Genomic DNA, 27,445 nt, shown 5'->3' on the forward strand with positions numbered 1-27,445 from the left:
CCGCCGCAGAGCAGCAGCGAGCCCATGCTGGCGGCTTGGCCGACGCAGATGGTTGAGACTGTGCCAGAGAATCCAAGATGGTCAGTTGCTGGCTTCGCGTTGGAGTCTTGCTGGGAGGGGCGGGGGTTCGAAGCTGTGGTTGGGAAGAGAAAGAAAAAGGGTTTCACCTTCCGACTGGATGTAGGTCATGCAATCGTAGATGGCCAGCCCCGCCGTCACGCTGCCGCCGGGCGAGTTGATGTACAGGTTGATCGGCTTTTCCGGGTTGTCGGCCTCGAGGAAGAGGAGCTGCGCCACGATGGAGGCGCTGACGCTGTCGTCCACGTTGCCGTTGAGACAGATGATCCGCTCTTTCAGCAGGCGCGAGAAGATGTCGTACGTGTGCCATTGGCCTCCCTGGGAGGTTAGCCTGCTTCTTCTTCGTCTTCGTCTCCGTCTCCTTCTTCAGCAGGACGTAGTTGGAGAGGTGCGACCTACGATGGTTTCGGTGATGAATGGTGTAGGTGTCCAGGAATGCGGTGTTGGAGGTGTCGGCGGTGGTCTCTGGCTGGATATCGACCGCAGACCCAGGCGAGTGGTCTGCCGCACCGCTTGAGAGCTGATACGCCTGATTGGAGGAAGGGCGTTCATGGTGGGTAGACGGGATGACTAGATGGACGAGACAGAGAAGCCGATGGGAGAGAATGTTATGTGAACATCGGGATCAACGGCCGTCCAGCAGCTTGAGCAGCAGAAAATGTCTCGACATCGACGCTTTAGCGAGTTCAAGTTGTGCAAAACACGGTCGTCTTGCAGTAAGTTTGATGTTCTTACTGCCAAGGCTGCACCAGGATTTCAACGCCCAATCGCGCGAACACTAATCCAAATAAGGAGAGTGGCCCTCTAATCAGACGCGCCGATTGGCCGGGTGAGTTCATGAGCAAATCTCTAAAATAGATATAGTACTAGTACGTAGTAATTAACCTCTGAGACACATATCTATGCAAATAATATGTACAATGCAGCCACCATGCTAAGAACCATCCAGCTTTTGCCAACACCATGCTCGATCCTGCTTCCGGTGCCAGTATAGACTGCTACTTGTGGTCCCGTTCCCGTTCTCGTTCCCGTTCCTGTGGCGCTAGTTGGGCCAGTACTTGCTATAGATGCGGTGACCCTTCCCCCAACGCCGCTCCAGATGAGGGAACCATAGCCTTCACCAGAAGTTGCGGACTGGGTGGTTTCTGGTATCAGTGTAGATCCATCAACAACCAGAAGAGACGATGATAGCTCCAGACTGTACGTCGTACCGCTTATTATCACAGCTGGTGCTCCTGGAGTCAAAGTCATCCCTGCGATCACAACAGGCGCTGCTGTCAGTGGTGATGTCAAAGTAGTCGTTGATCCGTCAATAACCAGTTCAGAATACCCAGGTGCAAGACTATAGACAGTCCCGCTAATGGTTATAGCTGGTGCTCCTGGCACTAAAGTCGTTCCGGCTATTACAATAGACGCTGCTGTAGGTTGTGATGTCAAAGTAGTCGTTGATCCGTCAATTACTAATTCTGAATACCCAGGTGCAAGACTGTAGACAGTCCCGCTTATGGTCAGAGCTGGTGCTCCTGGCACCAAAGTCGTTCCTGCTATTACAATAGGCGCTGCTGTAGGTTGTGATGTCAAAGTAGATGTTGATCCGTCAATAACTAGTTCTGGCGACACGGGGACAAGGCTGTAGACACTTCCGCCGACTGTTACGGCTGGTGCTCCTGGAACCAAGGTTGTCCCCGCTATCACAAAGGGTACTGCAGTTGGTTCTGATGCCAAAGTGGACGTCGATCCGTCAATAACTACTTCTGGTGACCCGGGGACAAGGCTGTAAACACTTCCGCTGATCGTTACGCCTGGTGCCCCAGGTCTCAAGGTGGTGCCTGAGATGACGACAGGCACAAGTGTGGCCTGCTGAGCAAGGGTAGATGTAGAGCCGTCAACCAGGAGTACTAATGTTGAAGGCGACAAGCTGTAGACTGTTCCTCCTACTGTGACTGGTGCGGCGTCAGGTGCGACTGTGATGCCTGAGATGACCACAGGAGGAGGTGTCCCTTGTGGTGGAAGATTGGATGTAGAGCCGTCGACTACGAGGACAGGCGAAGAAGCTGCCAGACTGTATGTGATCCTCCCAATTGTCACGGGTGCGGCTCCAGGTTGTATTGTCGTGCCAGATATGACAACAGGCTCGAGTGGGGTTGCGGTAGGAGCAGCACCCGAATTGAGCGAGGTGCCGCCAGCATATGAGCTACCAGGTTGCGGATCATCACTTGGTCGAATAGCAGCAGGGGCCAACTCTTTTGGAGCTCCGCTCGGCGTGGGAGCTGCGTCAAGCTGATCTTGCGACACAGGAGGTCGCTCCGCCACCTTGGTTGCAGACACGGATGCAGCAGACGGTCTTGCTGGGGAGTTCGCCCTCGTCTGAACGTCCTGATAACTGGAAACACTTCCGCTTGCTGCTGCGACCGACGTATTCTGGTTCTTCGACGTTTTCTGGTTCTTCGACGTTTCCTGTTTCTTCGACGTTTCCTGGTTCTTCGACGTTTCCTGGTTCTTCGACGTTTCCTGGTTCTTCGACGTTTCCTGGTTCTTCGATGTAGCCACTGGCACCTGAGGATGTACATAAGGGCCGTATCTAGTCTCCGTCGTCGTCAAGGCCGACACAATGCCTATCACCGACTCGCCAACCCTCGAAGGGCCAAAACTTTGTTCAGGATAACAATTGCTCCACTTCTGGGGTAAGAGAGCGGACCAACCTGCAGAATCCAGTGGTGCATAGTAAGGGTTGGTGAAGCCGATCGGCGTGACAGTCGGAACCAGACCTATGGTCGATGCTGAAGCAGTGGTGCAGATGGCTTCGACCGAGCCCGTGTCGCCGTCGGTATAATAACTCTCAAATTCATTGGTGACACTGTAGGCTAGGAAACCCAAGTTGGAATAAATGGTTGGTGAGGTTCTGGTAAAGAGGGTCAGTCCAAGATACAGCCACAAAGACGCACCCAGTGGCCTACATAGCAGTGGTAATGGTGATATACTCGCCAGGGGCAGTGTAGATTGTGGGCTTTAAGGTTATTACCGGCGTATTGTTCTCAACGACTACCCCTGATGTACTCATAAGTGAGTTCCAGAAGCTCGTGGCATCTGTGACATATTCGATTGTAGTGCCGGCCTCGGCGTCGATAAGTGTTCCGTACTTAGTCGTGGTGGAGGTCGTATCGCTTTTGTTGTCGACATCTAGAATGACTGTTGCTAAAACCTGCTCGTCAATCTCCACAACTGGCCAGTAAAACCAATCCTCTCTGCCAACATCTCCTATAGAACAAGGAGGACTACATGTTGGCACTGTGCTAGTCGCTTCTGTTTTATTGGAGTAAAGTCCTGCCACGATCATTTAATAGCCCTCGTTGTATAACCGAAAGCTTGACTGACTTACTGGTAGTAGATGCTCCTGGTACAGTGGCGCTTCTGGCTAAAAGAGCGTGAGTGAGTATGCTTGCTAGAAAAATAGCCCTGCTCGGCAGTCGTCGATACATCTTCTATGGTGTTAAGCTCTGCCACTTCATCGGACACCGCTCTACTTCGCTGAGAGACAGAATTCGGCTTGGGGGCATGATATAGCTTAATACTATACGTAACCCTAGATCGGGATCGAATAAGGATGAATGAGACACCCTGAGCTCAAGGTAACTCAATATCAAGCCGAAAATGAGCAAGGAAATGTCAAAGAATTGATTCTCCAATGGAAGATCATGGAAAATCCAGGCTCATGCATGTCTCGGGGTTCCATAAGCGAGAGGACCAATGGCAGACCAACCGAGGTCGATTAGCCGGATTGGGGGCTCGAAGACAGGATTCGAATGGTGTTTATGTATAGAACTCTTTTCCCGTTTTGGACAGCCTTGTTTGTCTGTTTCACATGACGAATGCCTGGCCAGAAGGACTCAAGCCTTTGGCCAGGATGCATGGCAAATCCATATACGTGGAACTCGCGCACTGGGAGGCATGACGTCTGCAGGCACACATGATACGTACCACAGGACAGGCTGAGCAGCACAGGGGAAAGCACTTTGGTAATGGGCTCGGCTGGCCAGGCATTGTAAAATTACACACGTTGGTGTTGTCCATACAATGCTGAGCAGTACGGAGTAAGTGGTACTGGTAGTAGATTAATGGCAGTCTGAGGCTTCGAGCTTCTATTGTTTCGAGAAATCAGAGTCGATCCATCAAGCTTCGAGGTCAGTTCGGAGTGTGCCAGCCGTTTCACAATTAGATCTCGGTCGAAGTGTATTTGCTACCAATAGTAGTTGATTACCCTGCCAATACATTGATATTACGTCACACAACTTCTCACAATTAAACGTCCGGATCCGATTTGGCACACCATCTTTTGTTGCAGCCACTACTAGTAGATAGAAGTCGAGAAGTACTATGGTGCATGCATAGTAGTAGGCCTCGAAGTCGCAGGCCTGCGGCTCATCCTATCTTCATGGTCAGACCTCTGGACCCCATGTGGCCCGCAGTTTTCTCCCCTCGGAGTGTCCAATCCTGACACGCCCTTCGAATAATGTTGTGGGGTATACCTTCAGCATGATGTGCTGGAGTCCCTCTTACGAGGCCTTAGGAATCACATCTCATTTACCGCACCCGAGTGGTGAATTTTTGGGTCGTTATTTTGTCATATGATGTCTCGCGGCCCGTGTATGTTATGGCTCAACATCCTCGTGGGAAGTCAATGCGCGCTGGTCCGCTGAAGTTAGCCTGCTTGTTGTGCGCTCTGATAATACCGATGGTGTCGGGAGTCGACACTGCTGCAATAGGCATCCCTCCGAGCACAAACTGGTGAGCTTGCGTCAAAGCCGTCGGAACTTGGGGTCTCACTTCCAGCAGGGACGGCAACGATGGACTTTGGTCTTCCTTCACAGTACAGATTGGAACCCCCCCTCAATCTATGAGAGTCTTGCCTTCGACATCTGGCTCTTCTGTTTGGGTAGTGGTAGCAGAAGGGTGCAATCCAGCAACTGATCCTCAAGACTGTCCAGAGCGACGCGGCGAACTCTTCGCTAGCAATGCTTCCTCGAGTCTGGTGCAAAAGGGCTTCTACGAATTGCCACTACAGGCAGAGGAGATACTAGGCTACTCAGGAAATGGCCAATTCGCATATGACCAAATCACGTTGGGAGGCAATGGCGCGGGTGGGCCAGCACTCAATAACACCATGTTTGCTGGGATTGCGACTAAGGACTTTTTGATTGGGACTATGGGCCTCACACCGTGGGGGGTCAATTTCACAGATTCCAATAATCCCGTACCGAGCTTGTTAACATCGTTGAAAAATGCGGGCCTTGTCACAAGCAACAGCTGGGGTTACTCCGCGGGTGCGTTCTACAGTCCGAAACAGACGTCCGGCAGCTTGACTTTTGGCGGCTATGATGCATCAAGATTCGTGCCAAACAATTTGACCTTTACTCGAGGTCCGGATATTGCCCGTGACCTACTCATCGGGATCCAAACCATTACCAGCGGCACCGATAGCCTTCTGCTTGAAGGCGTTGTTGCAATGATCGACTCTACCGTTGCACAAATATGGCTGCCTAATGAAGCATGTCGGCGATTCGAAGAAATCTTTGGCTTAGTCTGGGATGAGACTGCGGAATTGTATCTGGTCAACGACACACTTCACCAGAAGCTTGTGGATGAAGATCCTTCAGTAACCTTCACGATAGGAAGCAACACAACTAGTAGTGACATTATCAATATCGTTTTGCCTTACGGAGCATTTGATCTGACCGCAGACTGGCCTTTGACGACTAACGGCACAGCGAGGTATTTTCCTCTCCGTCGTGCAGCAAATGCATCGCAAGTCGTGCTGGGCAGGACCTTCCTGCAAGAAGCGTAAGTCATCACCGAAAGTCTTAGGATTGTTTGACCTTACCTTTGAACGCAGATATTTGATCGTCGACTATGATCGTAACAACTTCTCCCTTTCACGTGCCGTCTTTCCTGACACGAATGTTCCACAGCAACTGGTGACGATACTTCCGCCGTCTGAGAAAGGTTCTTCGCACGGAAGGCTCGCCAAAGGTGCAATTATCGGCATCGGGGTTGGCACTGCCGCGATCATAGTAGCCTTGATCGCCACCTTCCTGTACTTGATGCGACGAAGATGGCTGCCTAGCGCTCCCAAAATCCAGGTCACAACCAATGCACCTGAGGAGACCAAGCCCGAGCTCGACGCCCAACAAACCCCCAATTTTTCCGGCATGGGCACACCTGTTTCACTGAATAGCACTCCCGTAGAGGCTAAAGGTAGTCAGCGCTTTCCACGAGAAATGTACGATCCATCGATCATACGGCCTGAAGTCCAAGGCGATTCAAGACGTCCTGTTGAGCTGGCGGAATGCGCTCGTGTTGTTCGCCACGAATTGTCCGGATAACAGGTCTTGAGCTGCAGCAGAGGGAGCCACGAAAAAAGAATTGAATAAGTCACAAGGATTGGGAATATAACATAAACCTGCTTTACGGTCCAATTTATACCTCAAAGTTTACAAGCAGAACGTTGTACTCAGAAGCTCCGCAGAGTAGTAAGTTTGATATTGTAAGGATGTCCAAAGGCATCAAAGCGGCTGACGAAACAAGAGGTAACGAGTGACACATACAGATTCCCACTCAGATAAAGAGCCAAAGACAGGGAGAAGCTAGAGGTGAGCGAGAAGAGGAGAAGGAAATGGGAGCACCAAGAGAACATTTCGACCCAGTAATTTGTCTCTGGGTAAGTACCAACTTATCATTTTTCACCAAATGAGCCTTGTGCGTGGTGAGTCCTCAGTCGCTTACTATCTGGCCAAGGTCTTATCGTCACTTTCTCGTTGTCATTCACATCAGCGGTGTAGAAGTTGGGGGATGTGATAAACCTTCGCAGGAGTTGTAGCTCAGAGGGTTACTTTAAGGTTACGCCTGAAGAGGAGGTTATGTAAGATTTTAATCGCATATAGAGTTCTTGAATAAATCCTTTAAGAGATTCTTGACAGCTCAGGTTTTTATTGGCGAGCAGATACAGAGTATATTTACTACAAATTACTATTTTGTGTCACTGATTGAGGAGCATTCCTTATTAAGAATAGCGTTGCTATGATTTAGCGTCATAGCCTTAATCTTCAGAAATTTTAGATCAGGTACTGGTGGCTGGAGTGTGCTGGTGCCTGCGGTACACCGACCAGGGGGTGAATGACACCTTAGCCTCACCCCAGTCAGGGTGGTGAGCCCGGGCAGATTTTTCTTGACTTGGCGTTGATGCTGTAGTTGTGCGAAATGGGACTAGCTCTGCATTTGAACAACAGCGTCCATGGAATTTTGTTCAAGCTACCTAACTTTTACTGACCCTGTTCTCGTAGGTTTTTACCCTCTCGTCTCAAGACCTACTACACAGCAAGTGTATATTAATCTACAGGGACATTACTGGGTTCACTGGGTCATATGTCCACTGGGTCATCTTGTTGGCCAAAATCATATGCGTTACCAAAAGGACGATTGAGATATCGCTCCTCAACTTCTGCTGCAGATATGTACGTGGCCTGGATCTGGAGGTCTGATTCATGACCTTCGAGGGTCGGTATCAAGTCATCAGCAAACTCCACTTGCATTGGATTGCTACAATCCGTTAGCAGAGCACGACCTCGATCCTACCCGAGTTGTACTTACCGGTACCATGGAGCGAAATGAATCATTGCCAGCATGACTCGTGTTTCGTCGGTCATGTTCGGCTTCCCTCCATGCCATAAGCGCAGATCTCGAATGACGATCGAACCTTTCTTCACTGTGGGTTGTGAAGGCGGCCTGATTGCCCTGCGCTCCTCGACCAGGTCCTTCCTGATTCGACCACTTGCCCTCTCTCCGTGCCGTCCTTCTTGGCAACCAAGATTTGAACCGATATGACTGCCAAGCCAGATTTCCGTGCTGCCGTTCTCGGCTGACATGTCGACTAGAGGTATATTCAAGACTAATGCGAATGGACAGTCAGGATGCTTGATGTCGGCATCTGAATGAGTTGGTTGGGACTGAGGAGGTGAGTCATCACTTGGAGAGAGTGCTGTGTTTCCAGACACAAACGACAGCCTTGGTCTAGGCCCTAGAACAGCTGATGTGACTTGTGTCGCGATGGGGTTGAGAAAGATACTGGGCTCGAAGTGTTCTTTGGTGAGAGGCGGATCCTGCTGGATATTTCTGATTGCAGCTCTATCAGTACTTCAGGCAGATCCATACTGGATACTTACCCTTTGTTGTAGTTGTAGGGCATGTTTTCTCCTTTCGCTTGCAAGGTAAGAGCATCCTTGACCATCTTTTTGTTGAGGGTGTCCAATTTGGACTTTTCGATCACATTCTCTAGAACCACGAGACCGTCCCTATGCAAAGCTCGAACCGCAGTTTCGAGATTCTCCCATGTCAATTTTCTTTCTGAAACCTCCTCTTGTGAGACTTGGACGACAATTGGTAATGAAGAGAGTTTCTCCGTCATCGTTCTAACCGGTATCGGCATGCGGAGGCGGAATTCAAGATCTGATCAATATCCAATCCCCATCCCTTCGCTAATGAAGAAACACTGTCTTCTATCGTGGGGTCTTCTAAGGTGAGACGCGGACTGTACTCATGTGCAACAACGTGCTACCCATAGATTCCAAGTCATACCCCAGAATTGACTTGGCCGAGGCAAAGAGAACTGCTCGGCTAAAAGAACGGAAGCGGTTAGTGGAGCCGGCAACTGAACTTGCCAAGAATAAGCCCCCTAAAACAGCAAAAGAAGTCCATTTTAGCTCTCCTCATGCCTTCCAGCATGCTTCGAATGTTCATTCGGGCACAACACAAGGCGTCAATCAAGCCTGGCGGCTCACTCCAGTGTTTCATCAGCAAACGAAGGGACACAAGATATAAGGCCAAGCATTTCATCGACAGCCAAGGCCCGCTTATGAGACATGTGGAATCAGATCCAAGACTTAAGGCCATTTTGCCGCCGCAGCGTGCCCATCTGTCAAACCCTCTGAAAAAAGCAGGTGCAACGACGCACCCAGTGTCTAGCTGGTGAAGCCGCATGTGGAATGGTACCGATGGGGAGAGATCACAAACTGGTCCATGCTTTCCTGCCAGAGCCGGGGCTAGCCGCACCAGATTGTTCAACATGACAGATGAACCACTTACTACACTTGATATCACTGCTTGAAGGTTGTACCTGAAAATCCAATTTCTTCCTCGCATCTACAGCCGAACTTCGAAAGCTTGAAAGCGTTCGGGCCTCATCTACAAGTCTACATGGCGACCGGAACAATTATACAACCCCAGACGACTAGCCTGACTTCAAACGATACCGCAGTGCTGTCTGCCCTGTTTGATCCCGAATCCTCACCCTCGTCATCGATCTCAATCTCAAACGTGGCACCTACTCTACCACACATCCCCAACGCAATATTACCCGACTTGCAACAACGTGAGATAAGCGCAATCCAGTCTCTGAACACCGAATCACCATCACAGCCGTCCATCGAAAGCTCAATATCAGATCTCTCCGTCCTCATCAACGAGTATCCGAAATATGCTCCGGCGTACCTAAACCGCGCGCAAGCAACGCGCCTCCTCATTGGAGAGGAAACCGATCTTTTCCACCCTCGCAACAACGACCTCATATCCCGTGCCCTTTCTGACCTAGAAAAAGCGATATCTCTCGCCTCCCCTTCATTCCCTCCAGATCCTCTCTCGGACCTACAAGCATCCCTCCTCTCGAAAGCCCATACTCACCGCGGCTACCTCTTACTCAAAGCATCGCAAGCAGTCCGTCAAGCAGGGCTATCACTACCTACCGATCTCGCCGGATTGAGCGGTGAAGAATTGGAGGAGATGGCCAGCAAGGATTTCTCGCTTGGAGGCAAGTATGGGAACAAGATCGCCAGGGAGATGAGCGTAAAGACGAATCCATACGCCAAGATTTGTGGTGCGATTGTGAAGGAGGCGATGAGGAAGGAGAGGGAGGATTATGCGAGGGGATACCAGTAGGAAGGCAGCCTGGATGGACCTTCCTGGTTATGTAGGACAACCAGAACCGATGCCAAGCGCGCAGGAAAATCGCAGGGGCTCGGCGCTTACCCAATCCGGCAAACCACCAAATTGAAAAATATCCGCTGTTTTCCGGGCCTGAGCGTATCTTTGTCCTTTGGCGGCGCGTGATGACCTTGGTTCGACGAGGAGAAGGAGGACGGCTGGCTGCGGATGGTTATGCTGTGAACGCGTTATTTGAGTCAGAAGTCTCTGGTCAGCAGATACCTGTAGAAAAGACCTATTCTTGCTTTTCACAAAGTAAATATACCCACCAGCTTTGAGGCGCAGTGAAGAGCTGTAGAGTTTAATTTTTTCAAAAAAAAAAACACCGACTACTTCTCTATAAGACGACAGAACTCTTCGCCGCAGGTTCGCGGAGCAATTGTTCCAGTGGGCCTGAGTAGATCAACCCCACGCCATCGACATGGCGCCCATCGCCTTATCTCCGCCATCTTCCCCCTCCCCGAGAACAGCAGCCACGCAAGCGTCTCCCTCCGTCTCGCTGAACCGGTATCGGGGCTACGACCACGTGCACTGGTACGTCGGCAACGCCAAACAAGCCGCCTCATACTACATGACGCGGTTCGGGTTCCGGCTCGTCGCCTACCGCGGTCTCGAGACGGGATCCCGCGCCGTCGCCAGCCCCGTCGTCAGCAACGGGCATGTGACATTCGTGCTTACCTCGCCTCTACGGAGTCGGGATCGCGCTGAGGGGTTCGGTCGGGAGGAGAGCGCGCTGTTGGCGGAGGTGCATGAGCATCTGTCAAGGCATGGTGATGGGGTGAAAGATGTGGCGTTTGAGGTCGATGATGTCGAGGCGGTGTTTCATGGCGCTGTGGCGAAGGGGGCGGGGGTTGTGAGTCAGCCGCGGGTGTTGGGCGATAAGGAGGGAGAGGTCAAGGTGGCGACGATCAAGACGTATGGCGATACGACGCATACGCTTGTTGAGAGGGGGAGTTATCGGGGGTCCTTCTTGCCGGGGTATCGGTCTGAGGTGGGTAAAGTGGATGCGTTGACGAGGTTTCTGCCGGAGGTGGAGCTGGAGGCCGTGGATCATTGTGTGGGGAATCAGGACTGGGGTGAGATGGAGGAGGTTTGCGAATAGTGAGTTTTGGACACGTTACCGTCCGTGCGATAAGAAGTGGAGACTGATTATTTTTAGCTATGAGCGCTGTTTGGGTTTCTCTCGCTTCTGGAGCGTGGATGACAGCCAGGTCTGCACGTAAGTCACCGTGCAGAGAGAATTTCGGATCGAGCTGACCCTGCCGCAGAGAATACTCGGCTCTGAAGTCCGTTGTCATGGCATCACCGAACGAGGTCGTAAAGATGCCCATCAACGAGCCTGCAAAGGGCAAGAAACGATCCCAGATCGAGGAGTATGTCGACTTCTACTCTGGTGCAGGGGTTCAGCATATTGCTCTTCGAACACGAGATATCATCCGAGATGTGACCAACTTGAAAGCCCGAGGTGTCGAATTCATCCAGGTACCAGATACCTACTACGACATGATGGAGAAACGGCTGAAGAAGCAAAGCATGGTTCTGCAAGAAGATTGGGACACTTTGAGAAGATTGCATATCCTCGTCGACTTCGACAGCGATGGTTATCTGTTGCAGCTTTTCACCAAGGTAGGTCCGTGTGACTCGGGCATGACTCAGTACCGTGCTAACAATAACAGCATCTGATGGATCGGCCAACCGTCTTCATCGAGATTATTCAACGCAACAATTTTAATGGTTTCGGTGCGGGAAACTTCAAGTCCCTGTTTGAAGCCATTGAAAGGGAGCAGGAGCTGCGAGGCAACCTCGTGTAATGTGTCATACAGTGTCCACCGTCCTGGTTGGCCGGTCGAGGCACATGCGAATATGAAGCATATCCAGAGAGGAATCGCGTTATGTCTCAGCGACACCAAAAAGAATTTCGGCAATGAGCGTCTGATAGCTTCAATTGACGCTCCAGAGACATAGCATCTAGGAATTTGTGGTCTTTCACACAATTTGCACATATATTCTCCAGCATATGGCATAAAAGAATATAGTTTGCATGTTCCAAATTCGATATCTCAACCCGCTGGCAGATTCCAGATGAAATCGAGGGCATTCTCGTCGAATGCAGAAAAACCAAAGCTTTCATCAGCACCAAATGGCGCCATGCTCGGATCGAACGGTAGTGAGAGCCAATCATCAGCAGACAGCTCTTGCAGTGGGAGCATATCTGGTCCGTTCGTTGAAAAGTCACACGGCGCTGCGGGAGGAGACCCGTCTGCGAACTTTATGCCATTTGTCTGCCGAGAACCTGCCTCACTTTGGGAGGCACTATTAGACACTGTATGGTTGAGGCGAGACTGCTTTTGAGTTGAAGCCACAAATCCACGACGCAGACGGGACACATGCGTCTCTAGAAGCGTAGCATACCGTGCAGCCAAATGCATATCGTCCAGATTGCTGATACGCATTGCCTGTATGCTCTTGTCCAAAGTGCTAAAGGCGCGTTGCAGCTTTGCATTTCGGATGCCGAGGCTTATTGCCTTCAGGAGGAAGACAGATGAGGTTGTTATGCGGAGAAAGGTTCGCACGGGCGAGAAGCGAAGTGTGTCGGTCTCTGCTAGCTTAATAGTTCTTTCAAGAATCTCAATGCCTCCGTCAATAACTTCGTTGATGAAACCATTTTCCTGACCATCAAGCGTTGTGCGAAGCGAGTTTGCCTCTAGTCCCGAGTCCATCTCAGATAAAGCTCTTTGGCACACGGCTTGCATACCGATGGAGTTGATGTAGATCCTTGCATAGTGATACTCGATGAACAAGGTATCCTGGTATGGTCCCTGAAAATCGTGTGAGTCCAAATGTTTTCTCCGCCACTGCTCCAAGAGAGGTATGAAATGGTCCAAGAGGCTGCTGTAGCGGCCGCTACTCAGCAATTGGCGCGTCACCAATGGTGACGGGAAGAATACCTCTGAAGCGGATTTGACTAGCTTGGTGAGCTCGATCCAGGATGACATGTGGGACTGCCATTTGTCGGTCAACGGAGTAACAGTGGCCATTGTGGCCTGAGTAAGATTCTGTGGGAACATTGATGAACATCCTAATCTCGACGCTAATTGGTTGATGTACACGTAAAGTAGCTTTCGCATTCGTAGCTTGCGCAATTGAAAATTTCCCGGGTCTATCTGGGATTCCATTTGCGATACTGTGGACATTGCCTTTTCATCGTCATCGAAGATGCCTAACTCGTGTGCAAGAGTTAGGGCTGTACCGAGTAACATCCAAGACATTCGGTCAGACCTCCTGGCCGGCTCAATCACGTCTTCTAGCCACCTGGTTGATGTTGCAGATACGGGTTGCGAACCAAGAACTTTGCCATCGCTCTCATTCTGGCTCACATACTCCCAACCTTCTGTTTCATGTGGAAAATGTAAAGCGCGCGGATGCCATTCACAGATTAGCAGTAAAGCTTCGATAGATCCGATAGCCCTTGATCTGGCGTTTGATGATTTCTCTTGTCCGTATAAGATACGCTGGATGAGGTTTTGACAGTGGTGCCAAAACCTTTCATGCATGAAGAAGCCCCTAGAAGCAGCGCCTGGACAGGGTAGTAGATGATAGCGCGAGGAGATCATAAGAAGGACAGTGATTAGAAGTGGCTCTTCGGTGGTGAGCTGGAAATGATGGGCATGATCTTGATAGTAATTCGTCACGATAGGAGAGAGAGGAGACATATTTTGAAAGAACAAGTCGATGAAGGTAACAGCTTCTTCTGCTGAAAGCCAGCCATTCATCACAAATCGAGTTTGACTCCATAGCTTTAAAGTTTCATGGTTAGGCTGGGATAGCTTCACAACGCGTGATGCCGAAGCTGCTGTATCAAGCGACAATACAGATCGTGGAGTATCATAAACAGGTGCTGGGTTAGTAGGCGGAGATTTGGGAAACTGGGCATAATCTGCGAGTTCTTGATGCGCAGCCGCTTCGAAAAGGATATTCAGTGCATCGTTACCATTTGATACAACAGTCTGCATGACAGATTTGGCCAGATTTGCTTTTGGAGCTGCATCTTGTGAATGCGTTTCTGTTGACAGCTGATGTTCTCCTTCATGAGCAACAGTGTCGCTTCCTCGGCCGTCCACTGCTGCGTCGAGGTACTGAGTGTGGTTGAGCCTGTTTGTGAAGCTCCGCCGGCCATCTTGATCATTCTTGTGGCGCTTGACTGAGTTGTAGTTCCTTTCGGAACTGAAGACACATTCCCTATGCTCGCGACGACAACGCGCACAGGGTGGAGAAGAATTGATTCCTAAGTCACACCTTGCTTTGCGCCTTCTACATGGGATACAGGCCTTGTAAGCTCGTTGGAATTCTTTGTCTTTAGGACGAGTCCCTTTAATAGGTGATAGCCTTGGTTGGGACCTCAGAGAGGAAGCGTCGATGTCCATGCGACTCAAGGGCAGCCAGAGTATGTAGTTGTTGGCTAATGGTCACATATGACAGCAGCGGATACTCATTCTCGAGGCGGAAAATCACGGCGGGGCCGAAAATGGATGACAATAATGATGGGAATAACCATGGGGTGGGTGCTCATGTCAGCGTTTCACCATCATCGTCACCAATCCTCGATAACAACAGGCGGAAGTTTACCACTCCTCTTTTCACTTTTCCTGTACATGAGCTATTCTTCTGACACGACCGGACGAGGTCTTCTCGATTTCTATACCCTCAATCATGTCACCTTCCACACTCGAAAAGCTGACTCTCACTCATACTTTTTCTCCGCTTACGCATTGCTCCAAATCTTAATTAGTTATACGTTGATCTACTGAAATACGAGCACCGCTCTGCATCATACCAGAAAACTCAACCCCTCCAATCTGTGCCTGCTCTGGTCGTTCCTACCGGCAAAGACGATCGATCATTCTGCATCGGTCAATCTGTAGCTGCGCTTAAATATCTCGAGGAAGCATACCCCGAAACGCGCAGGCTACTGTACTACCACTGATCCCAAACCTTGCTGCCAGAGCTGCTGTCCGCTCACTAGTCCAGATCATTGCCTCAGACATGCAGCCATTGACCAGTCTGCACATCATCCGCCGGGTTGGTAAATTAGGAGCAGATGCGGACTCATAAGGTCGCAATCTCACGATAGCGGGCCTAGGCACATACGAAGCCGCAATCGCGAAGACGGATGGATAATACTCTTATGGGGGACGAGATCAGCGTTGCGGACTGCTGTCTAGTGCTCGCAGTCTAGGGTGCGCAGTGCTATGGCGTTGACACGATGCCATTCACTAAGATCATGGAGGTTTATGGGAGGAGGATGGAAGAGTCGGCTGTCGAGAAGGCACATTGGAGGAATCAAGAAGATACACCCGAAGAATTTGAGACATGATGCCTTGTATGCTTCCATGGTTGACGTGCATACAGCAGAACAGAAAAGAGAACGACCGACATTGGATGAGTTCGTTGGCTCAAAACTTGCAACGTATGGTCACCACGATGACCCACCAGCTTACACAGCTAGCCTACCATGGCTCGAGTTCGTTCCCAGAGACTGCTTGATTTAGTGAAACCCTCCACCCGCTCTACTGCCTTGAACAGAATACTCACTACCCTGAACCCAATCCTGACCACTTAAACCTGTCAAAGTCGCCGCTACAGCAAGATCCATTCCTGCGTCCTTGAGACGGCTGTGCTCGGGATAATGACTAGAAAATACCTACCGACGACAATTGTGGGCTGTTTTGCTTTTGGCTGGGGCGATTGTGCTAGGTATTTGATGGTATATTTGTGGCGAATGTGTGAGTGTCAGCGTGAAAAGGATAAGAGTTCTTGAAGATCCAAGTCACGAGAGTAAGTTCGTCCTATTCGGTATCAAATTGCGTATCGAAGCCTCCATGTAATCGATTACTCTCATCGCGTATCGACCCAACGTTGCCTCATAGTGCTATCTTGACATACTGAATCCTACGAGTCAGCTCATTCTAAGTGCCCATAACCAACAAGAACGAATGACAACACTTCCACCATACATTACCAAACCATGCATAAGGCATTACTATGCTGACCTTTCCTCCGAGTATCAAAGACCATATATGCAGCAATGGACTCAGTCACCAGAAACACCGGACCTCCAGCAATACTCACGAGACAATATAAGAAATTAAAAACACATTCACTCTCAATTGGGGACGGTGGCTGAGCGGTATCAGAATGGCTTAATTGCCATCCTCCTACCTTCACCCACCAACTCGCAGTTGTTCAAGAGAAATAAAATCGGCTCCACACGGTTTCCTCTCGCGGCTTGGTCTACTTACCACTCTCCCTTCGGGTTGAGAGAGGTCTGGGGATCCGGCTGTCAGGTTTTTGTTACTTTGGCAAAGACAATTCGTGGAACAGTTCGAGCCCCAGGGAGGGGAGCGACATTTTCTCGTTTTTGACTACTTATTTCCATTTTTGTAAATTCAAATACAGCAATTGTGTTTGCAGACTTAAGAGCTCGAAACCGCAATAGGGGCGGGAGAGGTCTTTTTCCCACCACCCGGCCTCAGTCTGCGATTCCTCATGCAGTAACCCATCTGCTGGGGACATCTGGATATAGCTGGAGGGCTGGCTTTGAGAGGAAGATAGCGTTGATTACCGAGCAGACTGGGAATGGAGTCACGGTAGCCCATCCAAGCATGGCCTACAAATTCGTGCTGGATGGCTTGCTCCCGTCTCAAGACCATGACAGAAAAGAGACGGGCTTGATGACATGCGCGGAACATCTCCAAAGAGAACCAGAATCCACATAACAAAATTGATGAAGTATGAAACTATGGTGCCCCAAAGCCAGACCAACAGTGGGTTACACGACGCAAAGACGAGACAATGATTGCAAAAATAGCCACCCAGCCATTCAAATCTACCACCTCTCCCTCCACCCCTCCGCCTTACTCCTCAGCCTCTCCTCCTCCCTCCTCCTCTCAACCCCCCTCCTCCACTCCCTCTCCAACACCTCCCTCATCTCCCGCTCCCTCCCCTCCACCTCCTCAACATCCACCCCCTCCCCCTCACAGGGCTCTCACAGCCCCGCAACCCCAGAAACCGACCCCAGCGCCTCCTCTTCGTCTCCAGGCTCACCTCCTCTGCCCCCGTCTCCTCACCACGCCTGTCCACCCACCCCGGGATACTGACCGGGTACTTATCCGTCTCCCGCACCGCGGGGACTACCTGGTGGTAATACACGGCCAGCTCGTCGAGCTGCGCATGCGTCAGGAGGTGGTATTGGAGCAGCGACCGCGGGAATGTCGGGTGGGGAAGGCCGGTTGTTACGGAGATTAAGGGGATGAGGCAGGTGGAGAGGTGGGAGAGGGCGTGCGAGTAGGTTAAGGTGGGTTGGGTGGGTTGAGGACGGTGGTTCGAAGGTGAGATGGTGTGGGTTAGGGGTGAGCGGGAGCGTTGAGGGGAGGGGGAGCGGCTGCAGGAGCGGGAGCGGCGCTGTTGTTGTTGTTGTTGTTGTTGTTGGTGTTGGTTCTGAGAAGGTTTGGAGATGCGGTGGCTGTGGCTGTGGGTTGGGGTGGTGCTGAGGGCTGGACGGAGTGGGAGAGGCCGGATGATCGGGATGCTGTGACCGGTGCTGGTTGGGGTTGTGCTGTTAGGCGAGAGAAAAGAGGAGCAGCGCCGGGTGGGCATCACGGTCTGGATGGACGAGATAGAGCTCTGGCGGCTGTGAGGGAGAGGTGACGAACTGCCGAAGAGAGGGAATGAAGGCGTGCAAGGAGTGGTGGGTGTCTCGATTGGAGAAGTCTGGCCCTGCATCTTTTCGCTTTCTTTTCTTTTTCCAATGTGCTCGAGAATGTTCTATACGCTTCAGTTGCTCAACACGCTTGCAGGTTCGAGGGTCTGTGGATGTCAGCCAGTCTTCGTTGACGATGAATTTGCTTGGTGGTGGTGGGTGATGTGGAGGCGGCACAACACCAGGGAGGGACCACGAGGCAAGTTGTACACATGGACTTGCACAAAGACAAACGGGAGCTCTAATTTCGTCTTCACCATCTCCTCCCGTACGTCCGATCTTGGTCTGGACCTTTCACCTGTTGAAGTTATCCATTGTCTGGATTTGAGATGGCCCTGCCCATGTCAAATACTGTTTCTTTGTCAGGTGTCCAGAGAGGGTCGTTGCCACGTGGATGTGAATCTCGGTCGGTGGCTATTCCACCTGGGGCTCAACAAAGAAAGCCATGTGCTTCCAGAATATCTCTGGGTGAGCAGATGGTCGCGAACAAAAGAAAGCATGCGGGATCTTAGAAAGATGCCTGTGCAGGGCCGGTAACAATTTTGAGACGCATGACGGAAAGGATAAAAGATGAAATTGCATGAGAGGAGAGTTACCAAAGTTGGTTGCAAACCAAGACAAAGGTAGAACGGGGAAAGGGCTAAAGAACTTTTATTGCTCTTCTGCTGCATGATTAAGCATTCTCGTGGTAAAGACCCTCCGTTCAAGCTTGCTGGGAACTCATTCTAGCAAATGGCCACGATCCGACTGGGTGCCAACTGAATGCTCCTGCTTCCCATCCCAGCCAGTCAAACAACCGTGAGAACTTGTTCCAAGGCAAATTATTGTACAAGAATGCATATCGACGTTGAGCATACGGCCTGATTGCAGCACATGCATTTGACTAGTCCGCAATACTGGCACGTCATGTCTGTCATGTCTGTGCAAAGTGTGTCGGAGCTGTCACCAGGGCGAATGCTGTTGCACTGACCATTCAAGAAGTCTCTGAAGCTGCCAGATCCGCGTCTGCTTTGACTTCTTCTGCTGACTTCTCAGCCTCCTCGGCAATTGCACCAGAAGGAGCCTCATCATCCACCATCTTGTCCACAACAGTCTCCTTTGCATCAGATGATGCCTCGCGCATAGTCTCAGTGCCCTGGACAGCATCCGTGGCAGCAGACGATACATCCTTCTTCTCTTCGCTGGACTCTTTGTCCTCTTTGTGGACTCCGTTTGTGGTGGGCTGGTCCTCTTTGCCCCCGCCGGATGGTCCAGCGGCCTCGTCTGCAGTGCTGTCAGCCCCCAATGCTTTGTTCCATCTCCCTAGCAAATCCACTGATCGGCTCTTGAAATTGAATTCTTCATCTTTAGGGATGGTGTTGAGCTTGATGAGGGCCTTCAGAACTTTGTTAATCTTGGTAGAGCGAATGATGCTGACTTCGAGGTCACCGTAATTCTCGAGCTTGCCGATGAAATTAGACATAGTAGCCATTTCACTTTCCTGAGGCGCTTGATCGCGGGACAAAAAGCCCTTCTGGAGTTTGTGTCGTAGGAAAAGAACTGTAGAGAGTAAGCATATGATCTGCCATACGCTGCGCTGCACTGCACGGTCTTTACCTTCTTTCTCTTTCTTCGCCTTGGCTTCTGCAGGGTCAAGCTCCTTCTCTGGCTCCTTAGGCTCCTCCTCAATAGGTTCCTCATCACTAATAGCAGCTTTCGATTTCTTCCTCTCGGACTTTGGCTTTGTCGCTTTCGTGACGGCTTTCTTTTCGTTGGTACCAGGTGCTTTTGGAGTCGTGAGTTTTAGTTTGGTGGCAGTTTTAGGCGTTTTAACGGGCTGGTAGAGACGCATGTCAGTACTGGAGCAAGTCTTCCCTTGGTGCCAGAACAAACCTTTTCCTCCTCTCCGTCACTTTCAGCCTCCTTCTTACGTTTCTTCGAGGATTTCTTCGGCTGTGGCTTGCCCTCCTCTTCTGCATCTTCCATATCGACATCTTCGTCTTCCTCAGCAGCTTCGCTCTTTCGTTTCTTCTTGTCAGCGCGATCGGCCTTTCCGGCTTTCGCAGCTTCTCGAGCTTCACGTCGCTCCTGGTCCTCCTGCATTGCCTTCTGATGGTCCAACAGCATGGCCTTGAAGTGTTCAAGGTTGTGCCCTTCAGCAGCCACATGATATGCTTGTATCAAGGATTTCGTCTTGCCCTTCTCCGAGACGTCTTTGCATTCTTCAATATCGAGCTTCGTGAGTTCTGTGTTAGGCAGCCATGCACTAATCGCACTGTTAGTACGTAGATTCTCAAAAATATAGAAGCGCACAACTCGGCAACTCCGTGTAGATTAAAAAGAAAATGTAGCTCACAATTCGTTGGTGTGCAAGAACATGATCGGGAATGTACGCTCATGGACACGTTTTCCACCGTCAGCATAGGCCTCTTTGTAGGTACCGTCAGCCTGTTTTGTAGTCACTGGTCGCGTAGAGAGCAGCGAATGAGGTAGCATTCCTTCATCGCAGATGATGGCAGGCCATGGAGGATAGCTTTTGAGACGCGCAAAGTAGTATTCGCCAGGCTGCGCATCAAGGTGTGTGATCTTTGGAAGGGACTTCTTCTTGTTGAGCTTCTTGGTTTTATGCTCTGGCACGCCACCGGTCGACTTGCGTTTGCCATTTGGTGGTCTCTTCGACGTAGATGAGGTGCCGTTGGCCTCTGCCACACTATTGGAGGTAGCTGGAGGTACAAATGAGTTGTCGCCTGTTGTATCTCCGTCGGGCAGAGTGGAGTCTGCAGGCTGAACAATGCTGTCAGGAGCTTCGACAGGGACTTCGACTGTCTCGTTGGCTCCAGGGTCTGTAACGCGTGCGCAGTCGCTTAGTATAAATTCCTTCATGGAGATAGAGAGTTTATGGTATGCATACCTCCAACATCCTCCGTGTCCTCTGGACTGTCTTTCACATCTGCGGCTGGTAACGCTCCAGACATAGAATGGACAGGGCTTGAGTTGGTCTCATCAGCAGTCTGTGATAGGTTTGCAGGAGCGGGCGCAGAAGCAGTATTCGGACCGCGACTGGTAGGAGCAGTTGGATCAGTCTCCATGATCCGGACGCTGTAAAGAATTGTTAGTAATGGTACAGAGAAAGGTTAGAGAAAGGCTCAAAAGAAGCTATCACTCCAACTCTGCTTGACACCGCGCTCACTTTTAGGACGCGCTGTGCAGCTGAGAGATAACCAAAATGAAATGACAAACAGGTGAAAGCAGTGAGAAACGGACTGGTAGCTTACGTACGATGATGCGGATTGATAGGTCTAGAACGGGCGGATGGTGGTGGATGGGGGTGAAGATCGATTGTTGGAGAGTTGATTTTGGAGTGCAAGATGTTAAGCTACGATGGAAAAGAAATGACGAGCAGTGGGAACGCGCTAGGGAGGTGGCCGGAGAGGATGAATTTACAAAGCCAAACTTCACAAGCAGGCAGAGACCAACACACACGGGGTGGGAGACAGCACTTTTTGACAATACTATTCCTTCACTGCCTTGCCGCCGTAGTGTTCCTGCTGTGCCAAAGACCTTCGCCAGAATGATCGCAGAATGATTGTGCTTCCCATCCATCAATCATATCGTCCTGGGCATCGTGGGTCCGATTGACGGAGGCTGGGTCGACGCTGCCTTGGCACCTCCTCCTTGCACAGAGCTGCGTTCCAGCCGAGGTGGCAAACTGTGCCGCCTGCCCTCTGACCACAAGGGTCCATCATATCTGTTTGATATCGTCGCATTCATCCACCTCTTATCTCGATCATCTCGCAGGTTGTTGTATAGCTTGGGTATTGACGCCATCGATAGGTGGGTTTCCTATTTGGTTCTGCTTGCCATAGGTAGGACGATTGTCTCATCATTGTCTCGTCGTCGTATTTGCGTATTCACAAACCTGCTGTGAACAGAGGCTTTGCCCTAAGATGCTGACTGTCGCAGCGGTCCATGCAGAGGCTAAAAGCGAGCCACCAACAAGAGGCATCCCCATAGACAACTGCTTCTCATCAAGACCTCTTTGCTTGCTAAGTTTTCTGACCATCTCAATGGCAAAGAACATCTCTTCAGCCTATTTTGCGTGCAACATTCCCAATTCCTCGGCCAACAATGCTCACGATTACTTCGTCTTTGCTTTGGTCCTCAGCATCACGAATGCCCCAACCTGCTGCCCCAAAATTGTTGAGATCTCTTGCAAGTTGGATGATTTTCTCATTCCCGATGACGTCTTTCCCAAGCTGAATGCGACCAATGTCCTCAGACCCCATTGCCATGAGAGTGAGCATCGTCGGAGCAGCCTCAAGAGATGCGCATCCACCACGAGCTATGCTTTCAAGCAAATAATATGCACATTGCTGACCAATATCTTCCGGAGGCTGACCTCCAGCTGGTGGAGAGGCTGCATCAGCAGAATAGAGTGTTCCAGTTGAGGATTCAGCGACAAGCGAAAGACCAAAACCCAGTCCCACCTTTCTCTTTGCCCCAGGGTTGTTCTTCTCTGGGGCTGCAATCAGTGCCGCCGACGAAACATCGGAAAAGATGTATGTATCTGCTGCGAATGGATTCAACACCCCTCTTGCCGCATCAATCATTCTTGCGTTATTTGAACCTGAGACTCCTGTAGAATAAGCAACACCCCGAATTCTCTTAATTCTGCCACAGTTCATAAAGTGTAATGTCTTTGGCAATCTGATTTGATGACCAAAGATTATCTGTACTTCTCCAGCCCCTCCTCTTCCACGCGTGCCGGCATTGGATCTCTGCAGAATTCTCAACTCGATATTCCGATCTATCCCAAACTTTGAATATAGTGGTAGTATGGCAGTGCGGACAGTATCAACGCTAATATCGCCTGAGAGTGTGCTAGAAGTAATGACTCCTGGCCCAGTCAAGAGGACATTGAAAGGTGCTTTGGAGAATGGAGCGAGGAGAGCAAGCGGTACAAGGAAGTAGCTGGCACCTCTTAAGCATGTTGCTGCTATTTCGTGACGAATGGCACTCTTTCCGGCCGCATTACCACTAATCAACCCGGGTTTGTAGAGTAGAATGGTCCCCGTGTAGGATATTTCAATATGTGCTCCATTCGTCACTGCTTCAAGCAGACGAAGCAGAGAGATCTCGTGGGGAGCGAGTCCAGGATTCGATGGTAACGAGGGACGGATCTGTGATATGTGAACTGCCCTACCTGTGAGGGTGGATAAGACTAAACGATGCGCAAGAGAGTGGTGGCCAGTAAAGCGCAGGGGTGGTTGCGATTCGGACATCGAGACATGGAAAACTCTATCAGAGTAAGAGATCGTATCGGTATCCACTATGATACATAGTCGAGCATGGATGAGTATGGAAAAAGTTCGAAGAATACAAACAGAGAATTCATTCCACGCTCGTGCCGTCTAAGATTTGCTGCGGGGAGAATAAATGTGCCCGCTTGACTACATAAGAGCTGTGATTTACCACGATTTCAATCCGATTTCTTGAATATAACCAGTCTCGAGCCCAAAAGCATCTATTCACTTTTACATACTACCAATCAAGACAGACTACAGTAGAAAATCAACATACCGAGATGGCAATGCCATTGAACTTACCTAAATGGTATGTATATAATCAACTTAAAAATGACGCTTGCCGTACGCTTACAAACCAACAGGCTCGAGAAGAACTCTCATCTACTGAAGCCTCCCGTTAACAATCATTGTGTCTACCACCCGTCTTCGCCCGGAACTTCCGGCCTGACCGTGATGGTTGTGGGAGGACCCAATGCCCGCACTGACTATCATATCAACAGCACACCAGAATTCTTCTACCAGCACCGAGGATCCATGCTTCTCAAGACAGTCGACACGTCCACCACGCCTCATACGTTCAATGACATAGCCATACATGAGAACTCGCTGTATTTACTGCCGGCAAATACGCCGCACAACCCCGTACGCTTCGCAGATACCGTGGGGATAGTTCTGGAACAACCAAGGCCGAAGAACTCCCTTGACACATTGAGATGGTATTGCATAGACTGCAGGAGCATCGTACACGAAGCCAGCTTCCATTGTACCGACCTGGGCACGCAGGTCAAGGATGGTGTTATAGCGTTTGAGAATGACATGGAGGCCAGGACCTGTAAAACATGTGGCACCGTCGCAAATCCACGACCTTCAGAAGGAGAAATCGAGCAACCACCTCGTTTTCCACCTGATTAAGACTGGCATAGGCCATTGGATAGTCGAATGTCGAGTGCGAAGGACAGTGAATCCTTCAATGCCCTGATCATCTTTCCTTTCAACTGTCTTCCCTGGACGTTGTGCAAAACCATCAAATCATCCTGCGGCCGCTATGAGGTTCTTTTCGCGCAAGTCTTGGTGGTCCCTTGTCGGACGCGCCGGATGTTCCATTGAGAAATCTCGTAAGACGCCAGTCGCAACTTCGATCGCACTCTCTGGAATTCCGGCCAGGCGTGCAACTTTCAGGGCATGAGACTGACGGTTGACACCCTGTCTCAACCGGTGGATGAATGAGAATGACCCGTTCCCATCTTCCACTACATCCGTGCAATATCTGCCTAGGCTTTGGAAGTCTTGAGTCATATCAGCGAGCGCATGGAAGTGAGTTGCAAACAGGGTTCGACACATGTTTATGTGATATAGGTGATGTAGACAGGCGTATCCGACTGCTATACCATCTTCGGGCGTCGTGCCTCTGCCAACTTCATCCATGATGACGAAAGACTTTGGCGTAGCGTGTCGCAGGATTGCTGCTGTCTCCAGCATTTCAACCATGAATGTAGATTGGTCTCGAAAGAGATCATCCGCCGCACCGATACGGCTGAAGACTTGATCAACGATACCGATTTCAGCATATTCAGCAGGCACATAAGATCCGACCTGAGCGAGGATGGATATGAGAGCATTTTGTCGAAGGAAGGTGCTTTTTCCAGCCATGTTTGGACCTGTCACCAGCCAGATTCGCTCTTTGGGTCCCAGAAAGAGATCATTACTAACAAAAGTTCTGCCTTGCTCTTCAAGGCCCAGCTTCACCGTTGGATGACGTCCTCCGATGACTTTGTGTTCGGTTCCTGGGTTCAATTTTGGTCTGCTCCAAGACTGTTCGTCTGCTAGAGTGGCAAAAGAACAGGCCACGTCTAACTCGTCCAGAACAGCTGCATTCCGGCGGAGTTTGACAAGCTGTCTGATAACTTCTGACCGCAAGCTTGCGAAGAGACGCTGTTCTTCATTTCTGATATATATCTTTGCCTGATCAATCTTGCTGCCAAGGCGAGACCACGAGGTCAGATAGAAAGATCTTGTGGACTTCGTAGATGAAACCACGCGAGCGTTTAGTGACTCAAAAGGAATTTTACTGGCACCTCTCACGTGACAGATGTGTCCTAGGCCCGGTGTCCATTTCAGAGTCAGTGTGGGGGCTTCTAACTTGTTTCGAAGTTCTTGTGCCAAATTGAACTTTTCGTGTCTGAGGCTGTCTAGATCTTCGTGAAGTCGCATGAGGGATTCGCTGGCTGTTCTTCGCATCATCCAGGTGTCCTCAAATTCCGAATCCAGGTCCTTTGCTTCAGGCGGCTTCTTGTTCTGGCGAACTTTTTGTGGCATCGTCTCAATCTCTTCCGGCAGAGCGTCACTCATTGCAACCTCCTGAGCTAGAGCTGCCACACTCGCGGCCTCGCTTTCTTCAAGACGATGCTTTTGGTTGAGTCCGTCCTCATCGATTGTTTCTAGGATTTGGTGACCGAGCTGTGTGGGGCCATCTAGCTCCAACCGCACCAAAAGAGCGGGTATCGCCGAAGAGATCGATTCATTCGTAGAATAATCTTGCTGCACTTTATGCTCTAAGCTTACCTGGATTGCTTTCGAAGCTTCGATGGCGCGTGCGAGATATATTAGATCATCAGCATCTCCCTTGTTCAAGGAAAATTTTTGCACAAGTCGTTGAGCATCGTAGCTATGCTGCAAGAGGTGGATAATATCCTCTCGTAAAGTCAAATCATTCAGGAACGCAGTGACAAGGTCGAGACGCACTTCAATCTCAGGTACAGATGCTGAAGGAGAGGCAAGACGATCACGAAGTAGTCTTGTTCCACTTTTTGTGCTGGTTCTACGAACAGCGTGAAGAAGGCTCCCTTTGCCTAATCCATCACGAGCAGTCTCAAGAATTTCTAGGCCTCGCATGCTGTTTCGGTCGATGGTCATTGTCTCTTGCAGCACTTTGCGTCGAGGCGGCTGCAGCTTCATCTCCAGACCTTGCAGCTGACCTGCGACATAATCCAGTAGATGGTGTATTGCAAACATCTCTTCTGAAGTGAAAGCTGCCTCTGAATGCGGATCGATGGGAGTTTCTAATGTGTGATCCCATTCAGAGAGCGATGTCTTATAATTACCGCAATGATGTGTGGTAGTCAGAAGGTGTCCTTGGTCAAGGATTAATTGTAGCAGAGGCCGATTTTTGGCCTGCCAGATAGGATCGAGAACGACTTCACGAGGACGGATCCGAGCCAGTGCAGACGGCAACAGAGCAAGGGTGGTAATTTGCGTGAAGAAGTCCCCAGTAGATAGATCCAGCCAGGCCAAACCCAATTTCTGCCCATGCGCATGTGCCGGTGTATTCTGATGTGTGGATTCCGACGAGACATCTTGTTGGGCTGAAGCCTGAATTGCTCCAGGATGCACACTGAGCAAGAAGTTGTTTTCAAAGGGGTCAATGAACTTCTCATCAATTAGAGTCCCAGGAGTGATTACTCTGGCAACCCTACGATCGAACAACAAACCACCGGACTTGACCTTACCGGAGGTGGCTACCGGAAACTCTTCACTTATGGCGACATGCTTGTTCAGGTCCTGAACCAACGTTTTCAAGAATCGATCAAGCTGGAAGAATGGGAAACCTGCCATTGCGACAGGTCCGGCACTGGTTTTCTTGGAGGCTAATTTCAGGTTCAGTAGAGGAGCATATTGCTCCGCATGCTCAAAGTACAACTATAGAACATGTCAGAAACTTCGTCGTCCATATCTCCTGAGTGGTAAGCACCTCGTAAAAGTTGCCCACTCTTGTCAAAACAACACAATCATTAAACTTGATCATGTTATTTTTAGCGCCTTGAACTACAGCAGGGTACTGAGGAGCATCGTCTGGCTCCAATTCGGGTAGCGGGTCAATTCCAATCACGCCTTGAGGGAGATCCTGGACTTTTAGCGAAGCCTTCGTTTTCGCACCTCGTGCCCGCACTGAAAGCGATTCGTTGCATGTCGACGGACGGGCACGTCTGCAAGTATTCGAGGCACTTGACAAACGGGGTCTTGAGATGGCCTCGAGGATTCTAACGTCGCTTGATGTTAGGAAGGGCCGTTTTGAATAGAATGCTCGCATAATTGTCTGCTATGAAGTAAATGGTGAATTTCGAGAAAGATAGATGCGGTCCATCGGCGTGGGGCCTTGGCGTCTGCGGAGCTATCTCATCCAAATGAGTTTATATTAAGTTTATCCTGCTCAGTAAGATCCAAAGTGTAATTGAATCATAGCACTTTATAACCCACCTATGGCTAGCGCGTTCTTCAGTGTCTGCTGGAACTTGGT

The 27,445-nt window shown here is 50.3% G+C and overlaps 12 protein-coding genes across 12 annotated transcripts; 4 read left to right on the forward strand and 8 right to left on the reverse strand.

Annotated features, from left to right (window-relative positions):
• Nucleotides 1-81: 81 nt before the first annotated feature.
• EPUS_02121 (uncharacterized protein) lies at nt 82-630 on the reverse strand (the record flags this gene model as incomplete). The annotated part of the gene is made up of 2 exons (XM_007803888.1): nt 82-396; nt 478-630. The coding sequence occupies 2 exons, from the start codon at nt 628-630 to the stop codon at nt 82-84; spliced, it is 468 nt and encodes a 155-aa protein (XP_007802079.1).
• A 348-nt stretch (nt 631-978) lies between these two features.
• On the reverse strand, nt 979-3,415 carry EPUS_02122 (uncharacterized protein; the record flags this gene model as incomplete). The annotated part of the gene is made up of 2 exons (XM_007803889.1): nt 979-2,980; nt 3,036-3,415. The coding sequence occupies 2 exons, from the start codon at nt 3,413-3,415 to the stop codon at nt 979-981; spliced, it is 2,382 nt and encodes a 793-aa protein (XP_007802080.1).
• Nucleotides 3,416-4,972: 1,557 nt separating this feature from the next.
• On the forward strand, nt 4,973-6,458 carry EPUS_02123 (uncharacterized protein; the record flags this gene model as incomplete). Its single annotated transcript, XM_007803890.1, has 2 exons — nt 4,973-5,916; nt 5,969-6,458. The coding sequence occupies 2 exons, from the start codon at nt 4,973-4,975 to the stop codon at nt 6,456-6,458; spliced, it is 1,434 nt and encodes a 477-aa protein (XP_007802081.1).
• A 1,035-nt stretch (nt 6,459-7,493) lies between these two features.
• On the reverse strand, nt 7,494-8,536 carry EPUS_02124 (uncharacterized protein; the record flags this gene model as incomplete). Its single annotated transcript, XM_007803891.1, has 3 exons — nt 7,494-7,671; nt 7,723-8,244; nt 8,295-8,536. The coding sequence occupies 3 exons, from the start codon at nt 8,534-8,536 to the stop codon at nt 7,494-7,496; spliced, it is 942 nt and encodes a 313-aa protein (XP_007802082.1).
• A 788-nt stretch (nt 8,537-9,324) lies between these two features.
• EPUS_02125 (uncharacterized protein) lies at nt 9,325-10,062 on the forward strand (the record flags this gene model as incomplete). Its single annotated transcript, XM_007803892.1, has 1 exon — nt 9,325-10,062. The coding sequence occupies one exon, from the start codon at nt 9,325-9,327 to the stop codon at nt 10,060-10,062; it is 738 nt and encodes a 245-aa protein (XP_007802083.1).
• A 466-nt stretch (nt 10,063-10,528) lies between these two features.
• On the forward strand, nt 10,529-11,918 carry EPUS_02126 (4-hydroxyphenylpyruvate dioxygenase 1; the record flags this gene model as incomplete). Its single annotated transcript, XM_007803893.1, has 4 exons — nt 10,529-11,208; nt 11,267-11,326; nt 11,376-11,733; nt 11,784-11,918. The coding sequence occupies 4 exons, from the start codon at nt 10,529-10,531 to the stop codon at nt 11,916-11,918; spliced, it is 1,233 nt and encodes a 410-aa protein (XP_007802084.1).
• Nucleotides 11,919-12,167: 249 nt separating this feature from the next.
• EPUS_02127 (uncharacterized protein) lies at nt 12,168-14,531 on the reverse strand (the record flags this gene model as incomplete). The annotated part of the gene is made up of 1 exon (XM_007803894.1): nt 12,168-14,531. One exon carries the CDS (start codon nt 14,529-14,531, stop codon nt 12,168-12,170), a length of 2,364 nt encoding a protein of 787 aa, XP_007802085.1.
• Nucleotides 14,532-16,993: 2,462 nt separating this feature from the next.
• EPUS_02128 (uncharacterized protein) lies at nt 16,994-17,889 on the reverse strand (the record flags this gene model as incomplete). Its single annotated transcript, XM_007803895.1, has 2 exons — nt 16,994-17,140; nt 17,212-17,889. 2 exons carry the CDS (start codon nt 17,887-17,889, stop codon nt 16,994-16,996), a joined length of 825 nt encoding a protein of 274 aa, XP_007802086.1.
• Nucleotides 17,890-18,839: 950 nt separating this feature from the next.
• EPUS_02129 (uncharacterized protein) lies at nt 18,840-20,934 on the reverse strand (the record flags this gene model as incomplete). The annotated part of the gene is made up of 4 exons (XM_007803896.1): nt 18,840-19,682; nt 19,739-20,111; nt 20,202-20,688; nt 20,757-20,934. The coding sequence occupies 4 exons, from the start codon at nt 20,932-20,934 to the stop codon at nt 18,840-18,842; spliced, it is 1,881 nt and encodes a 626-aa protein (XP_007802087.1).
• Nucleotides 20,935-21,930: 996 nt separating this feature from the next.
• Nucleotides 21,931-23,127, reverse strand: EPUS_02130 (uncharacterized protein; the record flags this gene model as incomplete). The annotated part of the gene is made up of 1 exon (XM_007803897.1): nt 21,931-23,127. The coding sequence occupies one exon, from the start codon at nt 23,125-23,127 to the stop codon at nt 21,931-21,933; it is 1,197 nt and encodes a 398-aa protein (XP_007802088.1).
• Nucleotides 23,128-23,429: 302 nt separating this feature from the next.
• On the forward strand, nt 23,430-24,063 carry EPUS_02131 (3-hydroxyanthranilate; the record flags this gene model as incomplete). The annotated part of the gene is made up of 2 exons (XM_007803898.1): nt 23,430-23,458; nt 23,514-24,063. The coding sequence occupies 2 exons, from the start codon at nt 23,430-23,432 to the stop codon at nt 24,061-24,063; spliced, it is 579 nt and encodes a 192-aa protein (XP_007802089.1).
• Nucleotides 24,064-24,180: 117 nt separating this feature from the next.
• Nucleotides 24,181-27,238, reverse strand: EPUS_02132 (uncharacterized protein; the record flags this gene model as incomplete). The annotated part of the gene is made up of 2 exons (XM_007803899.1): nt 24,181-26,847; nt 26,900-27,238. 2 exons carry the CDS (start codon nt 27,236-27,238, stop codon nt 24,181-24,183), a joined length of 3,006 nt encoding a protein of 1,001 aa, XP_007802090.1.
• Nucleotides 27,239-27,445: the final 207 nt, after the last annotated feature.

This window comes from Endocarpon pusillum (assembly GCF_000464535.1).
Source record: "Endocarpon pusillum Z07020 unplaced genomic scaffold scaffold2749, whole genome shotgun sequence".
In the NCBI taxonomy this organism is placed as follows: Eukaryota; Fungi; Ascomycota; class Eurotiomycetes; order Verrucariales; family Verrucariaceae; genus Endocarpon; species Endocarpon pusillum.